The sequence below is a fragment of the Sparus aurata genome, chromosome 3, assembly GCF_900880675.1.
Source record: "Sparus aurata chromosome 3, fSpaAur1.1, whole genome shotgun sequence".
Lineage (NCBI taxonomy): Eukaryota > Metazoa > Chordata > Actinopteri > Spariformes > Sparidae > Sparus > Sparus aurata.
The window spans coordinates 5,198,242-5,217,707 of NC_044189.1; the positions used below are offsets into that span (position 1 = coordinate 5,198,242).

At 38.7% G+C, this 19,466-nt stretch overlaps 2 protein-coding genes across 2 annotated transcripts; both read right to left on the reverse strand.

Moving 5' to 3' along the window:
* Positions 1-609: 609 nt before the first annotated feature.
* LOC115578663 (major histocompatibility complex class I-related gene protein-like) lies at positions 610-12,576 on the reverse strand. The gene is made up of 7 exons (XM_030411739.1): positions 12,432-12,576; positions 6,019-6,288; positions 4,502-4,780; positions 3,895-4,197; positions 2,217-2,315; positions 1,661-1,735; positions 610-1,257 (listed from the first exon to the last, which is right to left on the reverse strand). Exons 1-6 carry the CDS (start codon positions 12,514-12,516, stop codon positions 1,671-1,673), a joined length of 1,101 nt encoding a protein of 366 aa, XP_030267599.1. The 5' UTR covers positions 12,517-12,576; the 3' UTR covers positions 610-1,257; positions 1,661-1,670.
* A 1,429-nt stretch (positions 12,577-14,005) lies between these two features.
* On the reverse strand, positions 14,006-18,230 carry LOC115578668 (major histocompatibility complex class I-related gene protein-like). The gene is made up of 7 exons (XM_030411746.1): positions 18,182-18,230; positions 17,087-17,356; positions 16,400-16,678; positions 15,914-16,216; positions 14,962-15,063; positions 14,829-14,843; positions 14,006-14,736 (listed from the first exon to the last, which is right to left on the reverse strand). The coding sequence occupies exons 1-7, from the start codon at positions 18,228-18,230 to the stop codon at positions 14,663-14,665; spliced, it is 1,092 nt and encodes a 363-aa protein (XP_030267606.1). The 3' UTR covers positions 14,006-14,662.
* Between the last annotated feature and the right edge of the window lie 1,236 nt (positions 18,231-19,466).

Consider the following 19,466-nt stretch of genomic DNA (forward strand, 5'->3'; position numbering starts at 1 on the left):
CTGACAGAGAAATATGCCCTGTAGGTGTATCATATAATGATAAAAACATAAAAATCAATAAAGACTCCTCCTGCTGTTGTAGCTGAATATCATCCAGCCCATCCTACTGTACTGTTCCACCTGCTTCTTCAACATGTTCTGTTAAGAACCGGGCCAGACTCACATACAGAACCAACACAGCTGCCAGGATAACTGGTCTCCCCACATCAACCTCACAGAGCTGAGCATCACGGCCATTACAACCTCAACTGAACCGGCTGGGACTGCTTCTGCTCTCATTAATGTATTGTGCCTTTGTGACCAGTAGATGGCAGAAACAGGTGTCCAAGAATGAGAACAACAGGTCTGAGTAAAGCAGAGTGAAGTTTAAGGTGCAGAAAACCCAAAATGTGACGTCCCTTATATGAGGACGCAGGTTCACAGGAGGTTCACATGAGATAAAGTCTCAACACAGCAGATGTTTCTATCAATGTGTGTTTTATGAACTCGTGTTTCTCTTTTAAAGGTTTACCTTCATCCTTATGTATCAAACCAGCAGTGTGACATTAATGTGGAAGTTCTCAGGTTCTATTCATGTCACAGTAACTACAGACACACAGAGGATTTACATGTATTTACATAAAGAGCTTTTTATTAAAAAACAAACATCAGTACAAAAGAAATGAAGGAGTGCAAGTGAATCAGACTTTACATGCATTCAGTATTTACAGAAATTCAACAGAAAACATAACTTTGTTTTCAGCTTCTTGTATTTAATAAAAAAAAGTATATATAGTATGATATTTCTGTAGCCATATTTAAAAGAATATTGTATTGATGTACTGAAAGTTTGAAGTGAAACGACATGAAATAATTTGAAATATTGTAAATCACTGTAAAATATTCTACAGAAAATTACAGTTTTTCCTTATTATAAACCAGGTTTAACATACTTGTTTGTGATTTCAACACCAGCTGTTGTCACAGATTAAATACATATACAAGCAAAATAAAGTTTGATCATTTTTATATTAAGAAGTTATCAAAACATCAGCAGCAAATTCTTTGGATTATTATCATCAGAGTCGACATTTGTTTTGTATTTATTCATGATTTGAACACCAGAAAATGAAATGTACTTAAACTAAATGAAAGCAGCTGTAGAGGTGTGAATACTTTTGTTGTCTTGTCCTTGTATCTGTTGTTCCTCATGACGTCTCTGTGAGCAGGGCGGTGTGTTTGTCAGTCATGTTTCTGGATTCAGTCTGTTGACAGCAGCTGAGAGGTCAGAAACATTCTGTTAGTTCTCTTCTCCTGCACAGAACATCTCAGCTCTCAGCAGGGTGGGCAGGAAACTAAACTGGGAATTTGATGAACCGACTTAGAAATGATGCAACATGTTTGTCCATCATCAAACTGCTAATTAAAAACAAACGCAATCTGCTCATTTGTGCATCTGTTTGCTTGAAACACACAACAGACCTCACTTTGACTGTCTGACCTGAGTACGACTGACATAGAGAAATACATATGTGGTGTATTATGAAACATACCTGCCATTCATTCTATTACTTGTGACACAACAATAAATAACAAGAAACAAGTGGTCCAACCTGATCATACAGATGATGTACTGTGTCTTATTTACTTCATAGTCACACAGTAACATCCAATAATGTACCTGTTTATAGTTAGGTGCTGGTTCCTGCTCCCTCTTCTTCCATCCTTTCCTTTTCTTCTTCAGAGCCATGTTCACCTGGAGAGGAAGTATTGAGCTGAGCTGCCACATGACATGAAATAAAATATGCCTTACAGCTAAAATGATGTATGAGTAGGCTAGTCTCTAAGAAAATGTTTGAGCACTGACTCCGAAATGGTCAAAACTGCAGCGGCACTCTAACATTAAGATTCACAAAAACACTTTGATCTGAGAAAGAAAGAACAGCCGGCCAGAAAGGTTTTTGAATTTTGCAACTGGGTTCCACTGAAAAGCTTTTTAATCTACAGTGTGACCAGATCAGAAACTATAGAATAAATATAAGATGGACTTATGTGTTGGAGGGAGATTGACTGAAATAATAAGAAAAGACAAATCATTCCACTTGTCACGGTTTAAAATTTCAGAACCTCTTTTGTCTTATTTTCCCCACTGGATCTCTCTCATATAAACTGACACATAAATCAGATGTTTATACTCTGAGCTGCTGCAGATGTTGGTGCTTTTAAATGTTACTCACCTTTCTTCTTCTTGTAAACAACAAATCCAATAGTAGTGATCAGGACGACAGCAATAAGAACCAGTGTGACAATCAGGCCGGTGTCTTTACTGGGCTCCTCTGTTCAGCAGAAAAGAAAAGAGAGAGAAAAGAAAACAACATGTGCAGTTAGAACAGATATAAATCCATCCAACTCTCCATCACACATACAGTATTCATAATGTTATTACCTGTTTTAATCTATCTATCTATCTATCTATCTATCTATCTATCAGTCTGTCTGTCTATCTATCTATCTATCAGTCTGTCTGTCTATCTATCTATCTATCTGTCTATCTGTCTATCTATCTATCTAAAGAAAATATTTGAGATTATAAGCTGCCTGGCCAAAAAAAGTTGCCGCCTGGATTTAACTAAACAAATAGGTAAGAGCCTCCTATTGGATAATTACTGCTTGGGCGATTATCTTTCAGCTGGCAACAAGTTATTTAACCCCAACTGATGCAATCAGGAGCTTCTCATTTCTTAAACAACCATGTCGATAGACACATCCTGCAGTTGTGGAAACGATGTTAGTCTGTTTGAGAAGGGTCAAATCATTGGCATGCATCAAGCAGAGAAAACATCCAAGGAGATTGCAGAAACTACTAAAATTGGGTTAAGAACTGTCCAACGCATTATTAAAAACTGGAAGGGTAGTGGGGAACCATCTTCTTAAAGGAAGAAATGTGGTCAGAAAAAAATCCTGATGAATCGTAATTGGCGATCACTTAAACATTTGGTGAAATCAAATCATAGAAAAACAACAGTAGAACTCAGGCCTATGTTTAAAAGCGAAATTAAGGGCATTTCCACATGCACGATGCGAAGGGAACTCAAGGGATTGGGACTGAACAGCTGTGTAGCCTTAAGAAAACCACTAATCAGTGAGGCTAATCAGAAAAAAAGGCTTCCGTTTGCTAGGGAGCATAAAGATTTGACTCTGGAAGAAGGTCATGTGGTATGGGTCCAGATTTACCCTGGTTCAGAGTGATGGGCGCATCAGGGTAAGAAGAGAGGCAGATGAAGTGATGCACCCATCATGCCTAGTGCCTCCTGTACCAGCCTGTTGGGGCAGTGCTGTGATCTGGGGTTGCTGCAGTTGGTCAGGTCGAGGTTCAGCAACATTATGTGCCCAAAGAATGAGGTCAGCTGACTACCTGAATATACTGAATGACCAGGTTATTCCATCAATGGATTTCTTCTTCCCTGATGGCACGTGCATATTCCAAGATGACAATGCCAGAACTCATCGGGCTCAGATTGTGAAAGAGTGGTTCAGGGAGCATGAGACATCATTTTGACACATGGATTGGCCACCACAGAGTCCAGACCTTAACCCCACTGAGAATCTTTGGGATGTGCTGGAGAAGGCTTTGCACAGTGGTCCTACTCTCCCATCATCAATACAAGATCTTGGTAAAAAATTAATGCAACACTGGATGGAAATAAATCTTGTGATATTGCAGAAGTTTATTGAAACAATGCCACAGCGAATGTGTGCCGTAATCAAAGCTAAAGGCAGTCCAACGAAATATTAGAGTGTGTGAATTTTCTTTTGGTGGTGAATTTTTCTTTGGCCAGGCAGTGTATAAACTGACAAGAAAGCCAAACTGAAGCTATCCAGCATTCAAAACAAAGTTAAATCAGTGTTTCTTACCCCAGTTGGTCCTGATCTGATCTTTCTCCAGTTTGGTGATGATTTCCTCCTTCACACCAGAGAGCTGAAACACACAGTCGTACCTCGTCCAGTCTTCAGGTGTGACTGATGAAAGGTTCAGGTCAACACTCATCTGGAAGGTTCCATCGTGGTTGGGGAGGATCTCTCCGTGGTCCACCTCCTCATGAAGCTCCTCTCCATCTTTCCTCCAGACGAGTGAGGCTCTGTGAGGGTAGAAACCTGTAGCGAGGCAGCTGACTGGAGAGGAGGGAGTCTTCTGGAGGAGAGACACTGACGGAAGATCTGGAGAGAGTTCAATGAAACTATTTCTAGTTTGAAACACTGAGACAGCAAACGTACTTAACTAATGCTAAGTGTACTCTGGCTATCAGTCTGAGCATCGATGCAAAGTAACTTAAGAACAGCCAAAATGTCAGTTTCTACTGATTGGTTAGGAAAACATTACATTTTACAGCTACAGAAAATAAACATAGACACCAATGTAATGTCAGACTGACTGGATTGAAAACACAACAGCAGTTCAGTGTGAGCAGACTGTATGAACATGATTGTGTCCATTAAACTACATCAGGTCAGGTGATTCTACCTGTTCTCAGCAAAAAGCTCCTCCCATAGTCCAAATACTTCCTCAGCCACTCAGGGAAAATCACTTTGAGGTATTTCTCGTTCTTTGTTATTCTATATTTCTCAGCATCCCATCTCTGTTTGGTGAGGAAAGCCTGTTGTTTTGGAGCGATCCATGTCTCTGTCTTCAGGTCATATGATATGAAGTCTTCTCCATCATAACCATACTGATTAAAACCAATAATCTCTCCGGTCTCATCATCCCACTCACAGCCATTCATCCTCTGTAAAATGTGAACACCTGAGACAGAGACAGAGACTGAAATCAGTAATGATGTACAGATTAAATCTCCAGTGAAAAGTTTGTGTAATAAATATTGTCCATTGCATGAAAGACTGCTGATCTCCAAGTCATGTGGTGCACATTTTCTTTATAGGAGTCATAAACCCATATTTTATTTCTTAGCTCAAAGGTCACAATGTGCTGACCATAAACTTTCAGGTCCCTGGTTGGAGTCTGGGTGACCTTTGTTACATCGCTCTCCCCTCATTTTCAATCCATCCTGAACTGGTGTTTTCAATTAAAGACATCTCGACTATGTAGGGAATCTGTGAATTTGCATCTATAAAGCACCATACCAACTGTCATGATAGGGAAAACTCTGTTTTATCAAAACTTTGCTTTTATTTTCTGGGCTCTGGACATCAGTTCAGTTAGTTTTGGTAATGAGTGACAGTGACACTGACTGGTAGGTTTAATACATGGTTTGTTTTGATTCTGGGTTCTTCTGCATTAGGTGGAGAAAACATTGTAAATTCAATGGAAACAGTATGTTCAGATTACCAGTGACAGAGCAACAGGCCACACAAGACATTTCACCATGAAAACGACTCATACAAACTGACACTTTGAAACTTATTCTACATGCCTAATGCTGTGTTTTACACCACAACGTCAGACAACCACACTCTCCTGAAGTTCTTCGAGTCTTTACAGGTCAGACTGTTAGTGGTGTCCCATTGTACTTTTTCTTGAAATGTTAAGTTCTGTGCTCTCTGAAAGGCTGTGGTAAGATAAATGTGAATGCAGGTAAATAAAAAGCACCTGCTGTATGTGTGACCACAACCTTAAGAGCAGTCAAACAGGAGCGCCAAATAAAATGGCTGTTTTAATGGCTAAGAGAAGCTAATGATATTAATACCAAATGTTGAAGATGGAATCTTACATAGTCTTACTTGTTTTTTCAGATATTCTGCAGCAACACAAACTTGATGAACTTGAACTTTAAGCATGAGGGTCATTGACCACCTGTGCAGGTGAATGTTAAACCCTATCAGTCTGAATATTTGACAAATCAATGAAAGAAGGTGAAATAAAATTAATGTAGTTGCCATTTTGACTTTCTTTTTCTCAGGAATGGAGACCTGCAATGTGACCAGGTGCATGTCCAACATGTCGCTGTTGGCAAACAGATGTTATTGTGTTGCCATTATTATAAAAAAGAATTGAAAAAAATCAAATATGATTTACATTCTTACCTTCACTTTGGTTGTATTGCTGCTTCAAGTTGTCAATAGTGTTTTTGAAGAAGATTGCAGTCCCCTCAACACACTGCTGAGTGTACATCTCCAAGTGCTGAGGTTCGTCTTCAAATAATGTCTTGACCCAGTCCTGTTTTGGTTCTACGATCTTTCTGTTGGTGTCACAGTAACCAACCAGAATGTCATCAACCAGCACAGCTGCCATGAAATCTGGGAAGCTTGGGAATCCAGTCGATCCGGTCAAGAAAAGCTTCAGGGAGTGTTTGACTGCAGGACAAACAAGGTTTATACATTCAGGATATACACACATTATCAATATGGTGTACTCAGTATCCAGTAGATGTATTTAAAGGTGCACTATGTAGTTTTGTGTAAGAAATGTTAATTCAATTTTTTTAATAAACTGACCATAACAGTCAACACAATTCATACTGTTTAACTTTTTCATATGTGGCGGACCCTGCCACCTTTCTAGCTTCAAACAGTGTTCTGGAATTCCTCTGATAATAGCTCATTTATTCACTTATGGAAGGAATAAAATATTTTTGAGTTTGTATTAGTATTGTAAATGTTAAAATTCTGAGTTTGAATTTCTCCTCCAAAACTACATAATGCCCCTTTGAGTAAAGGTGAAACTAATTTAAGAATTGCCTTGTTCTTCATGGAAACAACATGCAGAGCTGTGTGCAAAGTAAACAAAAGAGCTCCAGGACACGGTACAAGGTTCATTATGTTTTATCATTTTATAACAGGAATGCTAGTCATTCCCTTATGCTGCTCATAAATCAAACATAATAAAGAGGAATGAAACAAACTGTGATCTTACCTGTTGATGAACATGTGACAGAAGAAAAGCAACAAAAACAACGTTCTCATCTTGTTTGGACAAAGCCGTGTTAAAGGACCCATATTTCAGAAAGATGAGGTGAAAACTCTCAGTCTGTTAATCCTGAGATGAGGGAAACTCTGGGTTTTCTGTTCCAGAAGGAGCGATAACTGAACTTCTGGGTCAGTTAACTGACTGTGTGAACTTTACCTGCTGGAGGGCAGGTTTTAAGTTTCTCTATGACTCCTCCCCTCCCGTAGACTCTGAAACCTGTCTGACACAATGATCCATTGCCTCACTTACACACTCAATATTAAAAAACACATACTGGAACATTTTACTGTGCAGATGTTTAAGTCCCCACTAGATATCAGTCTGTAGTGTAAGGAAAAGTTTTAACATGAACGCTTTCTAATTCAACCTTTATTTAAATCCTTCAGAGACAGCCGTCATTTTCAGTCAAGTCAAGAGCACCAATACAAAAAAAAAAGGGGCAAAAATGTGATAAAAAACAGAAACAACGAACATGATCACAGAGTGAATAAACAGAATGGGTACATTAAAATGATAACAGATAATAAACAATATACGAGAATACAAATAAATAGAAAAAAGTGCTGAAAATGATCAGAAACTGCATCAAATGAACATGAAAAACCACAAATAAAACAGAAAGTGTATAAAAGATACACAATAAACAACTATACAGGACAGCACGTTGTTAAAAACAGCTACACTTCAATGCAGAGTAGTTTGTAATCATTGTGTTAAACTGAGCTATAGGTATAACTGTGTCAAGTTTAAATGTATGTTGTAAAATGTTCCAAGTTAAAGGTGCCATCCAACTTTTCCATACAGAATGAAATGATGAGTGGAATAACAGTCATCAGTGATGAATCTGAGGTCAGAGTGATAAACTGAGTCTAGTGGAGTAAGAGGCATGTCTTTAGAGAATATCATGAATTTGGTTTTGTTTGCATTGAGGACTAATTTCAGTTTAAAAAAGAGAATCTTGCATTTTGTCAAAAGCTTGCTGGAGAATTGTGACGGCTTCATGTGCAGTTTTAGTACAACAGTACAGAACAGTATCATCAGCATAGAGATGGCTCTAACTGTAACCCAGAAATTATAATATTACTGTCAATGAACTCAATATTCAAATATTGTATATAATGACTGTGAAGAACTTAATATCTGAATGTTATTATCTTAATTCAGGGACAAACAAATGTAAAGGAACAATATTAAGAAACATTGATTACAATCATTGAAATTCTTACAATAAAATTAAGCGGACATATTTCTAAAAGTCATGTTGAGACAACATAAATGCTTCATAAAAATCTATAGATTTGGGTTTTGATTTCATCATCAGTTTTATGAAATCACAACCTGATCTTTGTTTTTCATTTTTTACATATATGTTATATTTATACTTCATTAACAGACAACGTGCACACTTTTGTCATTTTGTTCTCACTCTTTCATTCTCACGCCATCATTAAGTCATGTTGCATGTTCCATACTGCAGCTTTATCAGCCAAAAAGAAGACTGTCCTTCCTTCACCCACTCCACTGAAGAGTCTTTTCATATTGGTTATTGGCAATTAGTGATTAGTTGATTGTTCAAAATACTTTTTGCCAAGTCAAAAACCTGAAATACAGATGAGAGAAAACAATGAAAAAAAATATTAACATTTCAGAATGAATAATAGTGGAGAAAAGACCATTATCAGGGCGGGGTTTGAGGGAGTAAAATTATCTTTGTTCCTCACCATAATTGTTTCTTCTCCAGATGCACAATGCCACCGTGCAAATCAACAGGAGGATCAGTGCTACAGTGACTCCAATAGTTGCATCGATTTCTGTGGGAGGATCTGGAACCCAAACAGAGCATTCACACTTTGGGTAATTTCACATTGGTGGAATTTATCGAGCCATGCTGTTAGTTCTGGAAGACTTTTCATGACCTTTTGGATATTCCTTATCAGTGACAATAGCTTATCTTTTCATTCATTCATAGGCAGAAATATGTCAAGTGAAAGTTGAGTACACGACTGAACCAAGAAATCCAGGAGGAAAGATTTCTGCCACTGTAAAAAAAAAAAAGTACTTATAAATGGCCACATGGTGGTGCCACACTCTTTGTCCTTGTTCTTGATGCATGGGCTTACTAAATCACCATTTTAATGTAGTGCCACCTGTACATTCAAAGCCATCAAACTTTGCTTGGCCTCTCAGAATAAAGACCAACAACTGCCTTCAAAATGTGGTTGTAGTTGTTATAAAAATGTATCACAGGTTTTGAAAACGTCACAGTCGGTTATCCTGTAGACGAATAGTTCAACATATTACAAATAATGTTTCATGAAGTGCAGCAGCAGCAGCTCATGAACCACAACGTCTCCAGTTTTAACGTGACAGGGACGTTTGTTGCATCTCTTTCTCATTGCCTGTCATCTCAGTACTGTCTCTAATTTAAAAATTGCATAAAATTTGCCCCCTTCAAAAATTAATGAAATTATAAATTCTCCTGATGTCATGAGACTTACCATAGGATTATTTTTTACATATCTAATTTTCCATCAAATTTCATATAAATCTGTTGTGCAATATTTGAGGTACCTTACTATGTAACCTCTGACTCACTCTTACTTTCATTGGTTCTGATCCGATCTTTCTCCAGTTTGGTGATGATTTCCTCCTTCACACCAGAGAGCTGAAACACACAGTCGTACCTCGTCCAGTCTTCAGGTGTGACTGATGAAAGGTTCAGGTCAACACTCATCTGGAAGGTTCCATCGTGGTTGGGGAGGATCTCTCCGTGGTCCACCTCCTCATGAAGCTCCTCTCCATCTTTCCTCCAGACGAGTGAGGCTCTGTGAGGGTAGAAACCTGTAGCGAGGCAGCTGACTGGAGAGGAGGGAGTCTTCTGGAGGAGAGACACTGAGGGAAGATCTGGAGAGAGTTCAATGAAAATATTTCTAGTTTGAAACACTGAGACTACAAACTGACTTAACTAATGCGAAGTGTTCTCTGACTATCACATTCTGAGCATCGATGGACATTTTCAGAACAGCCAAAATATCAGTGTCTACTGATTGGTTAGGACGACATTGAATCTTACAGCTATAAAAAATAAACAGAGACAACAATGTAATGTCAGACTGACTGGAGTGAAAACACAACAACAGTTCAGTCTGAGCAGACTGTATGAACATGATTGTGTCCATTAAACTACATCAGGTCAGGTGATTCTACCTGTTCTCAGCAGAAAGCTCCTCCCATAGTCCAAATACAACTTCAGCCACTCAGGGAAAATCACTTTGAGGTAATTCTGATTGAACTTCATTCTAGCTTTGTCAGCATCCCATTTCAGTTTGGTGATAACAGCCTGTTGTTTTGGAGCGATCCATGTTTCTGTCTTCAGGTCATATGATATGAAGTCTTCTCCATCAAAACCATACTGATTAAAACCAACAATCTCTCCGGTCTCATCATCCCACTCACAGCCACTTATCCTCTGTAAAATGTGAACACCTGAGACAGAGACAGAGAAAGAAACAGAGAGTGAAATGATCAGAAATTGAGAAATGATATAGTAATGAAATCTTCAGTGGAAACTGACGCCGACACTTTCCTACTTTGACAATTGTCATATGAACATTACAGAAGTCACATATATCACCGTTCTTACACATTCTGAAGCTTGGTTGAACATGTCTACATGGCTAATGCTGTGTTCCAGACCATGTCAAAGGTCAGGATTTCTAAGTTGAAACGTTCAGCTTCTGACCTCAAAGTATTCCTCGTGCAAGACGGCAAAAGTAAACAGAAAAATGGCTGACTGTTACAAAAGGTCACACAAATTCTGCACTCAGGTAGTGCACCCTACCCTCAGGGCAAGGTGGAAAGTTGCACTATAAAGTATAAATTGTTGTTTCATGATGTCAGACAATCGCACACTCGTGAAGGTTTTTGGTAAAGAAACAGGTGCACCAAATAAAGTGGTTGTGATTATATATTCCAATGACTACTTTTATTGGCTTATAGGAAGCTTAGTATGTTAATTTCAAATGTTCTTGGACAGTTCTGAAAGTCTGACATACGCCTGGGTCACGACTGGCATGCAAGTAGCACATACCCGGATGGTTCACTGTTGGCAAACAGATGTTATGCTTACTTTATGCTGAGCAGTAAAGCAGAAAAAAGTGTTGTGTCACTTGTCGAGTGCAGATGAAAGTTGGTCAAAACACCAAGTTTGACACAATATTTCTTTATCACACGTCACACATCAGCAGCACATAGATGATGACTGAAGAGAGGTGGTCTCTCCTCATAATTTATAGCTGCAGAAACTAATACTCACTACTGTGGCATAGTCACAGGTTTGCACAGGAATTTACTTAAAGCACCATTCCAATCATCTCCACATCCGCCTCATGAAACACATACAACTTCCTACACACTTTAATCATTGTTGTGTGTCATACATTAACCTATTTTCAGAACACATATACACAGAAGAGCCCTCACCAATCCCCTTCAGGATGAACTCCTCAATTAATTTTCTTATGTTAATTTTCACAGCATATTACAATGTACAATACATGAGTACATCTATTCATACTCTGCAACCACATGATTGTCATAAGATGGAGCTCATGATAAGATTTTACTTTACACATAATAATGCTGTATCTATATTATTCGATTTCATATGTAAGAACAACACATCAAAATAATAAAGGACATTTGAGAATTTCCCTCACAATAATTACCTTCACTTTGGTTGTATTGCTGCTTCAAAATGTCAATAGTGTTTTTGAAGAAGATTGCAGTTCCCCCAACACACTGCTGAGTGAACATCTCCAAGTGCTTAGGTTTGTCGTCAAATAATTTCTTCACCCAGTCCTGTTTTGGTTCTACGATCTTTCTGTTGGTGTCGCAGTAACCAACCAGAACGTCATCAACCAGCACAGCTGCCATGAAATCTGGTAAGTTTGGGAGTCCAGTTGATCCAGTCAAGACAAACTTCAGGGAATGTTTGACTGCAGGACAAACAATGTCTATATATTTAGTATAGATATAAACACATTATCATCAATCATCACAAATATGATGTATTCAGTATATAGTAGGTGTGTTTGAAGGTGCACTATGTAGTTTTGGGGAATAAAATTTCAATCTGAGGAAAAAGATCTTCATTGACTGAATTTTTTATGCTTAACAAACTAAATAAAAAACAGTTTTCATGCCTGAATGAATAAACTGACCTTAATAAACAACACAATTTTCTACTGTTTTACTTTGTTTATATTTGGCGGACCCTGCCACCTTTTCTAGCTATAAAAAGTCTAATTTTCCTTCTGAGGACAGCTCGTTTACTGTAAACGTGACTTTGTTTTACATGTAAACAAACATGCAGAGCTGAGTGGAAAGCAGCTTTCTTTAAGTAGACACAAAGAAAAAGGTTCATTATGTTTTAGCATTTCACAACACAGGGTTGTTTAAAGAGATAAGTCCCTTGCACTGATCATATATCAAACATTATATAGAGTAATGAAACAAACTGTGATCTTACCTGTTGATGAACTGTGACAAAAGAAAAGCATCAAAAACAACGTTCTTATCTTGTTCAGATAAAGCTGAAAATAAATAAGACCCATATTTCAGAAAGATTAGGTGAAAACTCTCAGTCTGTTAATCCTGAGATGAGGGAAACTCTGGGTTTTCTGTTCCAGAAGGAGCAATAACTGAAATTCTGGGTCAGTTAACTGACTGTGTGAACTTTACCTGCTGGAGGGCAGGTTTTAAGTTTCTCTCTGACTCCTCCCCTCCCGTAGACTATGAAAGCTGTCTGACACAATGATCCATTTCCTCACTTCATTCGGTATTAGAAAACACATTCTGGAACGTATTACTGTGCAGACATTTACATCCCCAGTAGATATCCGTCTGTAGTGTAAGGAAAAGCTTTAACATGACCGCCTTTTCATTCAACCTTTATTTAAATCCGTCATGGACGGCCGTCATTTCCAGTGAGGTCAAGAGCACCAATACAAAAAAAAAAAACAGGTGCAAAAATGTGATAACAAACAGAAACAACGAACATGATCACAGACCGAATAAACAGAATGGGTACATTAAAATGATAACAGATAAGAAGTTTGAAACGTATTCACTCAAACGAAATTTGTAATCACAGTCTTAAACTGAACTATAGGTATAACTGTGTCAAGTTTAAACGGCACCATCCAATTAAAGGTGCCATCCAACTTTTTCATACAGAATACAATGATGAGTGGAATAATAGTCACCAGTATTGAATCTGTTGGTGGAGTGATAAACCAAGTCTAGTGGACTAAGAGTGGAGACAGAAGCATGTCTATAGATAACATCAATATAATCCAGGATCAGTAAAAAGACAGCTTCAGTGATCCGTTCTACTGCAAAACATTTGGTTTCTGTATAAATAACACATTTTTTGTCTTAGCTTGCTGACAGGTGTGTTGATATGAAATGTAAAGGTATCTTTCTGATCCAACCAGATACCCAAATATTTGTATGACTCGGTCCATGTTATAGCTTTGTCCCTGTTGTATCTTGGTGTATTTACCTCTCCTTTCGTTTCAGATCCCCCTTCCCTGTTCATGTGTTTTTATCCTCCTCCCTGATTGTCTGTCCCTGCCCTGATTACTTTCACCTGTTCTGTGTGTGTATATATAGCCCTGTGTTTCCCCTGTTTGTTGCAAGTTCGTCGTTTTGCCCGTGCATAGCATCCAAGCCTTTGTTCCAAATGTCTACTAGTGATTCCTGATTTTGACTACAGCCTGTGTTTCCATCGACCTCGCTTCTGCCTGAATTGTTTGCCTCCGCTACCTGACCACCCGTGTACCGAATCTATTTTTTGAGTAAAGACTATTACCCTGCCTAACTCTGTGTTGAGTTGTGTATCTGAGTTCAATCCATTGTTGTCGTTACCCCAGTCGTGCTAATATTTTTGTTCAGACACCCTTTCAATACTGTGTCCTGTTAGAGTGGTAACATACAGACCAATGACAGCAATATCTCTGGCTCTTGAGAATATTATGCATTTGGTTTTGTTTGTATTAAGGAGTATTTTTAGGTTAAAAAAGAGAATCTTGCAGTTTGTCATAAGCTTGCTGGAGAATTGCAGTGGCTTTATTTGCAGTTTTAGCACAACAGTACAGGAGTGTATCATCGGCATAGAGATGGCGTTACAATTTTATGATCAGTCTGTCAATCATTTAAGAACAGACAATGATCTCTTTAACATTATCTTTGATATACAGTTAATGATTAATCCTCAGATCAGAATAACAGCTGTTAATTACATTACTGTAGTAATCACTATTTAATTGGAATTGTAATAAAATGTGTCTGCATAAGAAACTGATCAAAGAAATGACCAAAGATTTGTAATGTTGTCATTGGAACATTTTGATTATAGGTATCACACCATGTTAATGTAGATCATGTGAATACTTCTGTGAGCGGGGATGATTGTGGTGGGGCTGGTTAAGTGGTGTAAAAATAGTATTTCCATTTAAAAAGTAAACAGTAACTGTTTACTAACTTTTAAGTAAAAAATATGTCATCAGAACTTATAAGATTACTGTCAATAAACACAATATTCCAATACTGTTTATAATAACTGTGAAATACTCATATTTATATGTTATAATTAACAGGGTAATGATCCCTGTCAGTCCAACATCAGCTGTTTGTGTTAGTGTTAAACTGGTTGACCTCGTCTGACTGGGCACCAGTGTTACACCCTCTTCAGCAACATCAGTACATTCCAGATGTTTTTCTCTCAGAGTCTGGAAAATGTTGTGAGTTCAGCCTTCTGGTCCGATCTGACCCTGTTAAGACAGGCAGTAAACAAAGTGAAAGTGACATCTTCTCATATCGGTTATTGCTTATTAGTTATTAGTTGCTTGTCCAAAATACTTACTGTTGATACAGCACCCTGAAATACAGATGAGAGAAAATAATGTTAGAAAATGACTAACATTTCGGAATGTATAAAGGAGAGAAAAGACTATGAGGGCGAGATCTGGGGGAATAAATGTATGTTTGGTCCTCACCAATATCTTTTCTTTTCCGGATGAATATAGCCACAGTGCAAATCAACAGGAGGATCAGCACTACAATGGCTGCAATAATTGCATAGAGTCCTATGGGAGGACCTGGGACCAGAACAGAACATTCACACTTTGAGTCCTTTCACATTGGTGCAATTTATCAAGCCATGCTGTTGGTTCTGGAAGAGTATTCATGACCTTTGGGATAATCCTTTACAGTAACAACGCCTTACCTTCGTATTCATTCACTGCACTGCATCTCATCACAGCAAACAAAGTACTTATAAATGGCCACATGGTGGTGCCAACTGTCCCACACTCTTCTTCCTTGTTCTTGATGCATGGGCTTACAAAATTACCATTATAGTGTAGTGTCACACATATGTTAAACGCAATCACACATCTGCCTTCTAAATGCGGTTGAAGTTGTTTTAAAGATGTTTTTCAAAATGTCACACTTAGTCATCCTGTAGATGAATAGTTCAACGTATCACAAATGATGTTTCATGAAGTGCAGCAGCAGCAGCTCATGATACACAACGTCTCCAGTTTGAACGTGACAGGGACGTTTGTTGCATCTCTTTCTCATTTCCAGTCATCTCAGTACTGTCTCCAATTTAAAAAGTGCACAAAAATGCCCCCTCCAAAAAATTATGAAATTAGACATTCTCCTGATGTCACAAGACTTTGCATAGGATTTTACATATTGGTACATATTTATTATTTTTTATGTTTATGTCTGTGTTTTGTGTTTTACCTGGCTGTGAGAAAAATTTCCCCTAAGGGGCAATAAAGTAGAAATTGAAGTAGTAGTTGCAACACAGAGACCAATTTCTAAGTTTTTCTTTGTTTTGGTCCAACTGTCCACCACACTTAAAGGATATCTGTTGTGCAATTTCCAAGATATCCTACTACGTAACACACAAACTATACATGACATTAGGCTCACTCTTACCCCTGCAGTACGCAATCCGACCTTTCTCCACTTTGGTGATGATGTCCTCGTTCACACCAGAGAGCTGAAACACACAGTCGTACCTCGTCCAGTCTTCAGGTGTGACTGATGAAAGGTTCAGGTCAACACTCATCTGGAAGGTTCCATCGTGGTTGGGGAGGATCTCTCCGTGGTCCACCTCCTCATGAAGCTCCTCTCCTTCTTTCCTCCAGACGAGTGAGGCTCTGTGAGGGTAGAAACCTGTAGCGAGGCAGCTGACTGGAGAGGAGGGAGTCTTCCAGAGGAGAGACACTGAGGGAAGCTCTGGAGAGAGATCAATGAAACTATTTCTAGTGTAAGTGTACATGGGCTATCACAGTCTGAGCATTGATGGAAAGAAATGTCAGTGTCTACTGACTGGAGTGAAAACACAACAACAGTTCAGTCTGAGCAGACTGTATGAACATGATTGTGTCCATTAAACTACATCAGGTCATGTGATTCTACCTGTTCTCAGCAGAGAGCTCCTCCCATAGTCCAAATACTTCTTCAGCCACTCAGGGTAAATCTCTGTGAGGTAATTCTGATTGTACTTGATTCTAGTTTTGTCAGCATCCCATCTCAGTTTGGTGAGGACAGCCTGTTGTTTTGGAGCGATCCATGTCTCTGTCTTCAGGTCGAATGATAGGAAGTCTTCTCCATCATAACCATACTGATTAAAACCAACAACCTCTCCGGTCTCATCATCCCACTCACAGCCATCCATCCGCTGTAAAATGTGAACACCTGAGACAGAGACAGAGAAAGAAACAGAGACTGAAATCAGAAATAATGTAGAGATGAAATCTTCAATGGAAACTGATGCCTGACACTTTACTACTTTGTCATTTGTTGTGTGAACATAACAGGTCACATCCCCTTGCCTTCACACTCTGATGCTTGGTTGAACATGTCTCCATAGCTAATGCTGTGTTCCAGACCATTTCAAATGTCAAGATGAAACTAAGTTGAAACTTTTAAACTGTTACCAAAAGTGGTCCAGGTGCAAGACGGTGAAAAAAACAGAAAACTTGGCTGACTGTGTTGTAGTCTGACATGCACCTGGGTCATGACTGGCATCCAAGTAGCAACTACCCAGATTGGTATGTGTATATATATATATGTACATATATAATGTACCCTCACAATACTTACTTTCACTTTGGTTGTATTGCTGTTTCAAGTTGTCAATAGTGTTTTTAAAGTAGATTGCAGTCCCCTCAACACATTGCTGAGTGAACATCTCCAAGTGCTGAGGTTCGTCTTCAAATAATTTCTTCACCCAGTCCTGTTTTGCTTCTACAATCTTTCTGTTGGTGTCGCAGTAACCAACCAGAACGTCATCAACCAGTACAGCTGCCATGAAATCTGGTACGTTTTGGAGTCCAGTCGATCCAGTCAAGACAAACTTCAGGGAGTGTTTGACTGCAGGACAAACAAGGTTTATACATTCAGTATAGATATACACACATTATCATCACTCATCACAAACTCTGAAATACTCTAACGTGTTGCTTTTCTCAGTAGATAATGCCCTGACATAACGTGTTTGTCTTGTAACGTAATGAGTTACCTTTAAAAGTAACGTTACCCAACACTGCTGTACAACAAAAGAAAAACAATAAAACAGAAAATGGCTCGTTCAATGAGCAAGTTAAAGGCACACTCAAAGTCTCACACTGGGAAAACAGTGGTTGGCTCCTCTATCAATGGTGTCTTTGTTTAAACATTTTCTTTTCTCTTAATGGGAGACTAGCAGGTAACTGTAGGCCTGAACACAGATATCTATGTCATCGTGCGGTCGCAGCACAATGTAGAACAACAGAGAGACCATGACTTAACTGACTTTTATGTTGCTTATTGTCATAGACGGCGCCCTCACATTCCTGGTTATCTTGATTATGGAACGTAGCGTGATAGCACACGTCCACATTGCACAACCTTGCTTGTGCTTGTGCTTGTTCTCATGCGTCAGCGACTATACTGTGCTGATGCACACCTCTTCCAACCGTACCAAGGCCAAGAAAGGGTACCTTACTTGAACAAGGTACAGAGAGCTCACACTAGTCAAACAAACTAGACTTTGGTCCAAAAGATTGTTCTGGGAAAAGATGGCCCACCTAATTTTGCCCTGTCACACCCAAAATACAGGTTGTGTCTATTCAATGGAAAGTGGTACTAATCTTGGAGCAAAAGAGTCGAGTGGACTGTGAAGTTTGAAGAGCTTAAAGGTTTAAAATGTGATCTTACCTGGTGATGAAACGTGACAGAAGAGAAGCAACAACAATAACGTTCTCATCTTGATTTGATGAAGTCAAGTGAGTGAAGGACCGAGCTGGATCAACTGTTTCCTGCTGTTTGTCTTCACAGAGGGAGGAGGAAGTGTTTCTGTACTGACTGAAGATGGGCGGGTGAATAGTTTGTCATGACAATTTCAAGGGGAATATATTTAAAAATTAACTGGAAATAAAAGCACTTAGATTTAATGAGGTAAAAAGAGTTGGTTACATCACTGAAAAGTTGTAAGTATTCAGCCTGTCGCCTGCAGCTCTTCATCTAACAACTCATTGAGGCTCCGTCTTGTTCCTGAAATTGATTATCATTTTGTTTTGTAGGTGATTTTTTGATGAACCACAGGGACGTTAAAATAACTAACAATACCAGTACATGCTGGGTTTTACCAACAATGTAATCTCAGATAAGATCTAATCAGAGTTTGGTAAAATTTGGTTTCAAATGATTAAATCCAGATTTAGATTAAGCAGAGCTCTGTTAGACCATTAACATTCAAATAGATATAGAAAAAGAATCAGTTGGTGCGCTGTTGGGATCTAGTAAGTAAAAAGAAGGGGAAAAAACATGAACTTCCAGCTGCTCTGTATTTATTGAAAAAAATTTCACATTGTTCACTAGTGGGTTAAAACTATTAACTTGAATTACTAGAATTAAATTAACTTGACTGTTACATCATGCAGCTTTTCAGCAGTTTCTGGAGTCATGTTAATTTACTGCTGCTGAAACATTTCAGTCTCTTAGATCACCAGCAGAGGGAGGACTTCAACCATATTATCATATAAAAGGGAGGGAATTCTTTCTTCCTTTCATCCCACAATAAGAGGATATTCCATACCATAATGTTGCAAGATAGTTAAATACATAATAAATATGTTGATAAATCAAATCCAATAACATCATCATAATAAATAAGGGGGGGGGGGGAGATTATTGTAATGATGATGCTGATTTCACCTGGGTGGGTAAAATTCCTGGATGGGCGGGTCTGGCCGGCTGAAGCCCGCCCATGACTGGATCTGCACAATGTTCTGAGTCTGAGCTCACAGGTGAGAGACTCACGAGTCACCTGCTCATCTCCAGTCAGGACAGAAACTCTCTCTCCTCCCTCTGTACAGGTAAAATAACAGGAAACAGCTGATCCAGCTCGGTCCTTCACTCACTCGTCTTCATCAAATCAAGATGAGAACGTTATTGTTGCTGCTTCTCTTCTGTCACGTTTCATCACCAGGTAAGATCACAT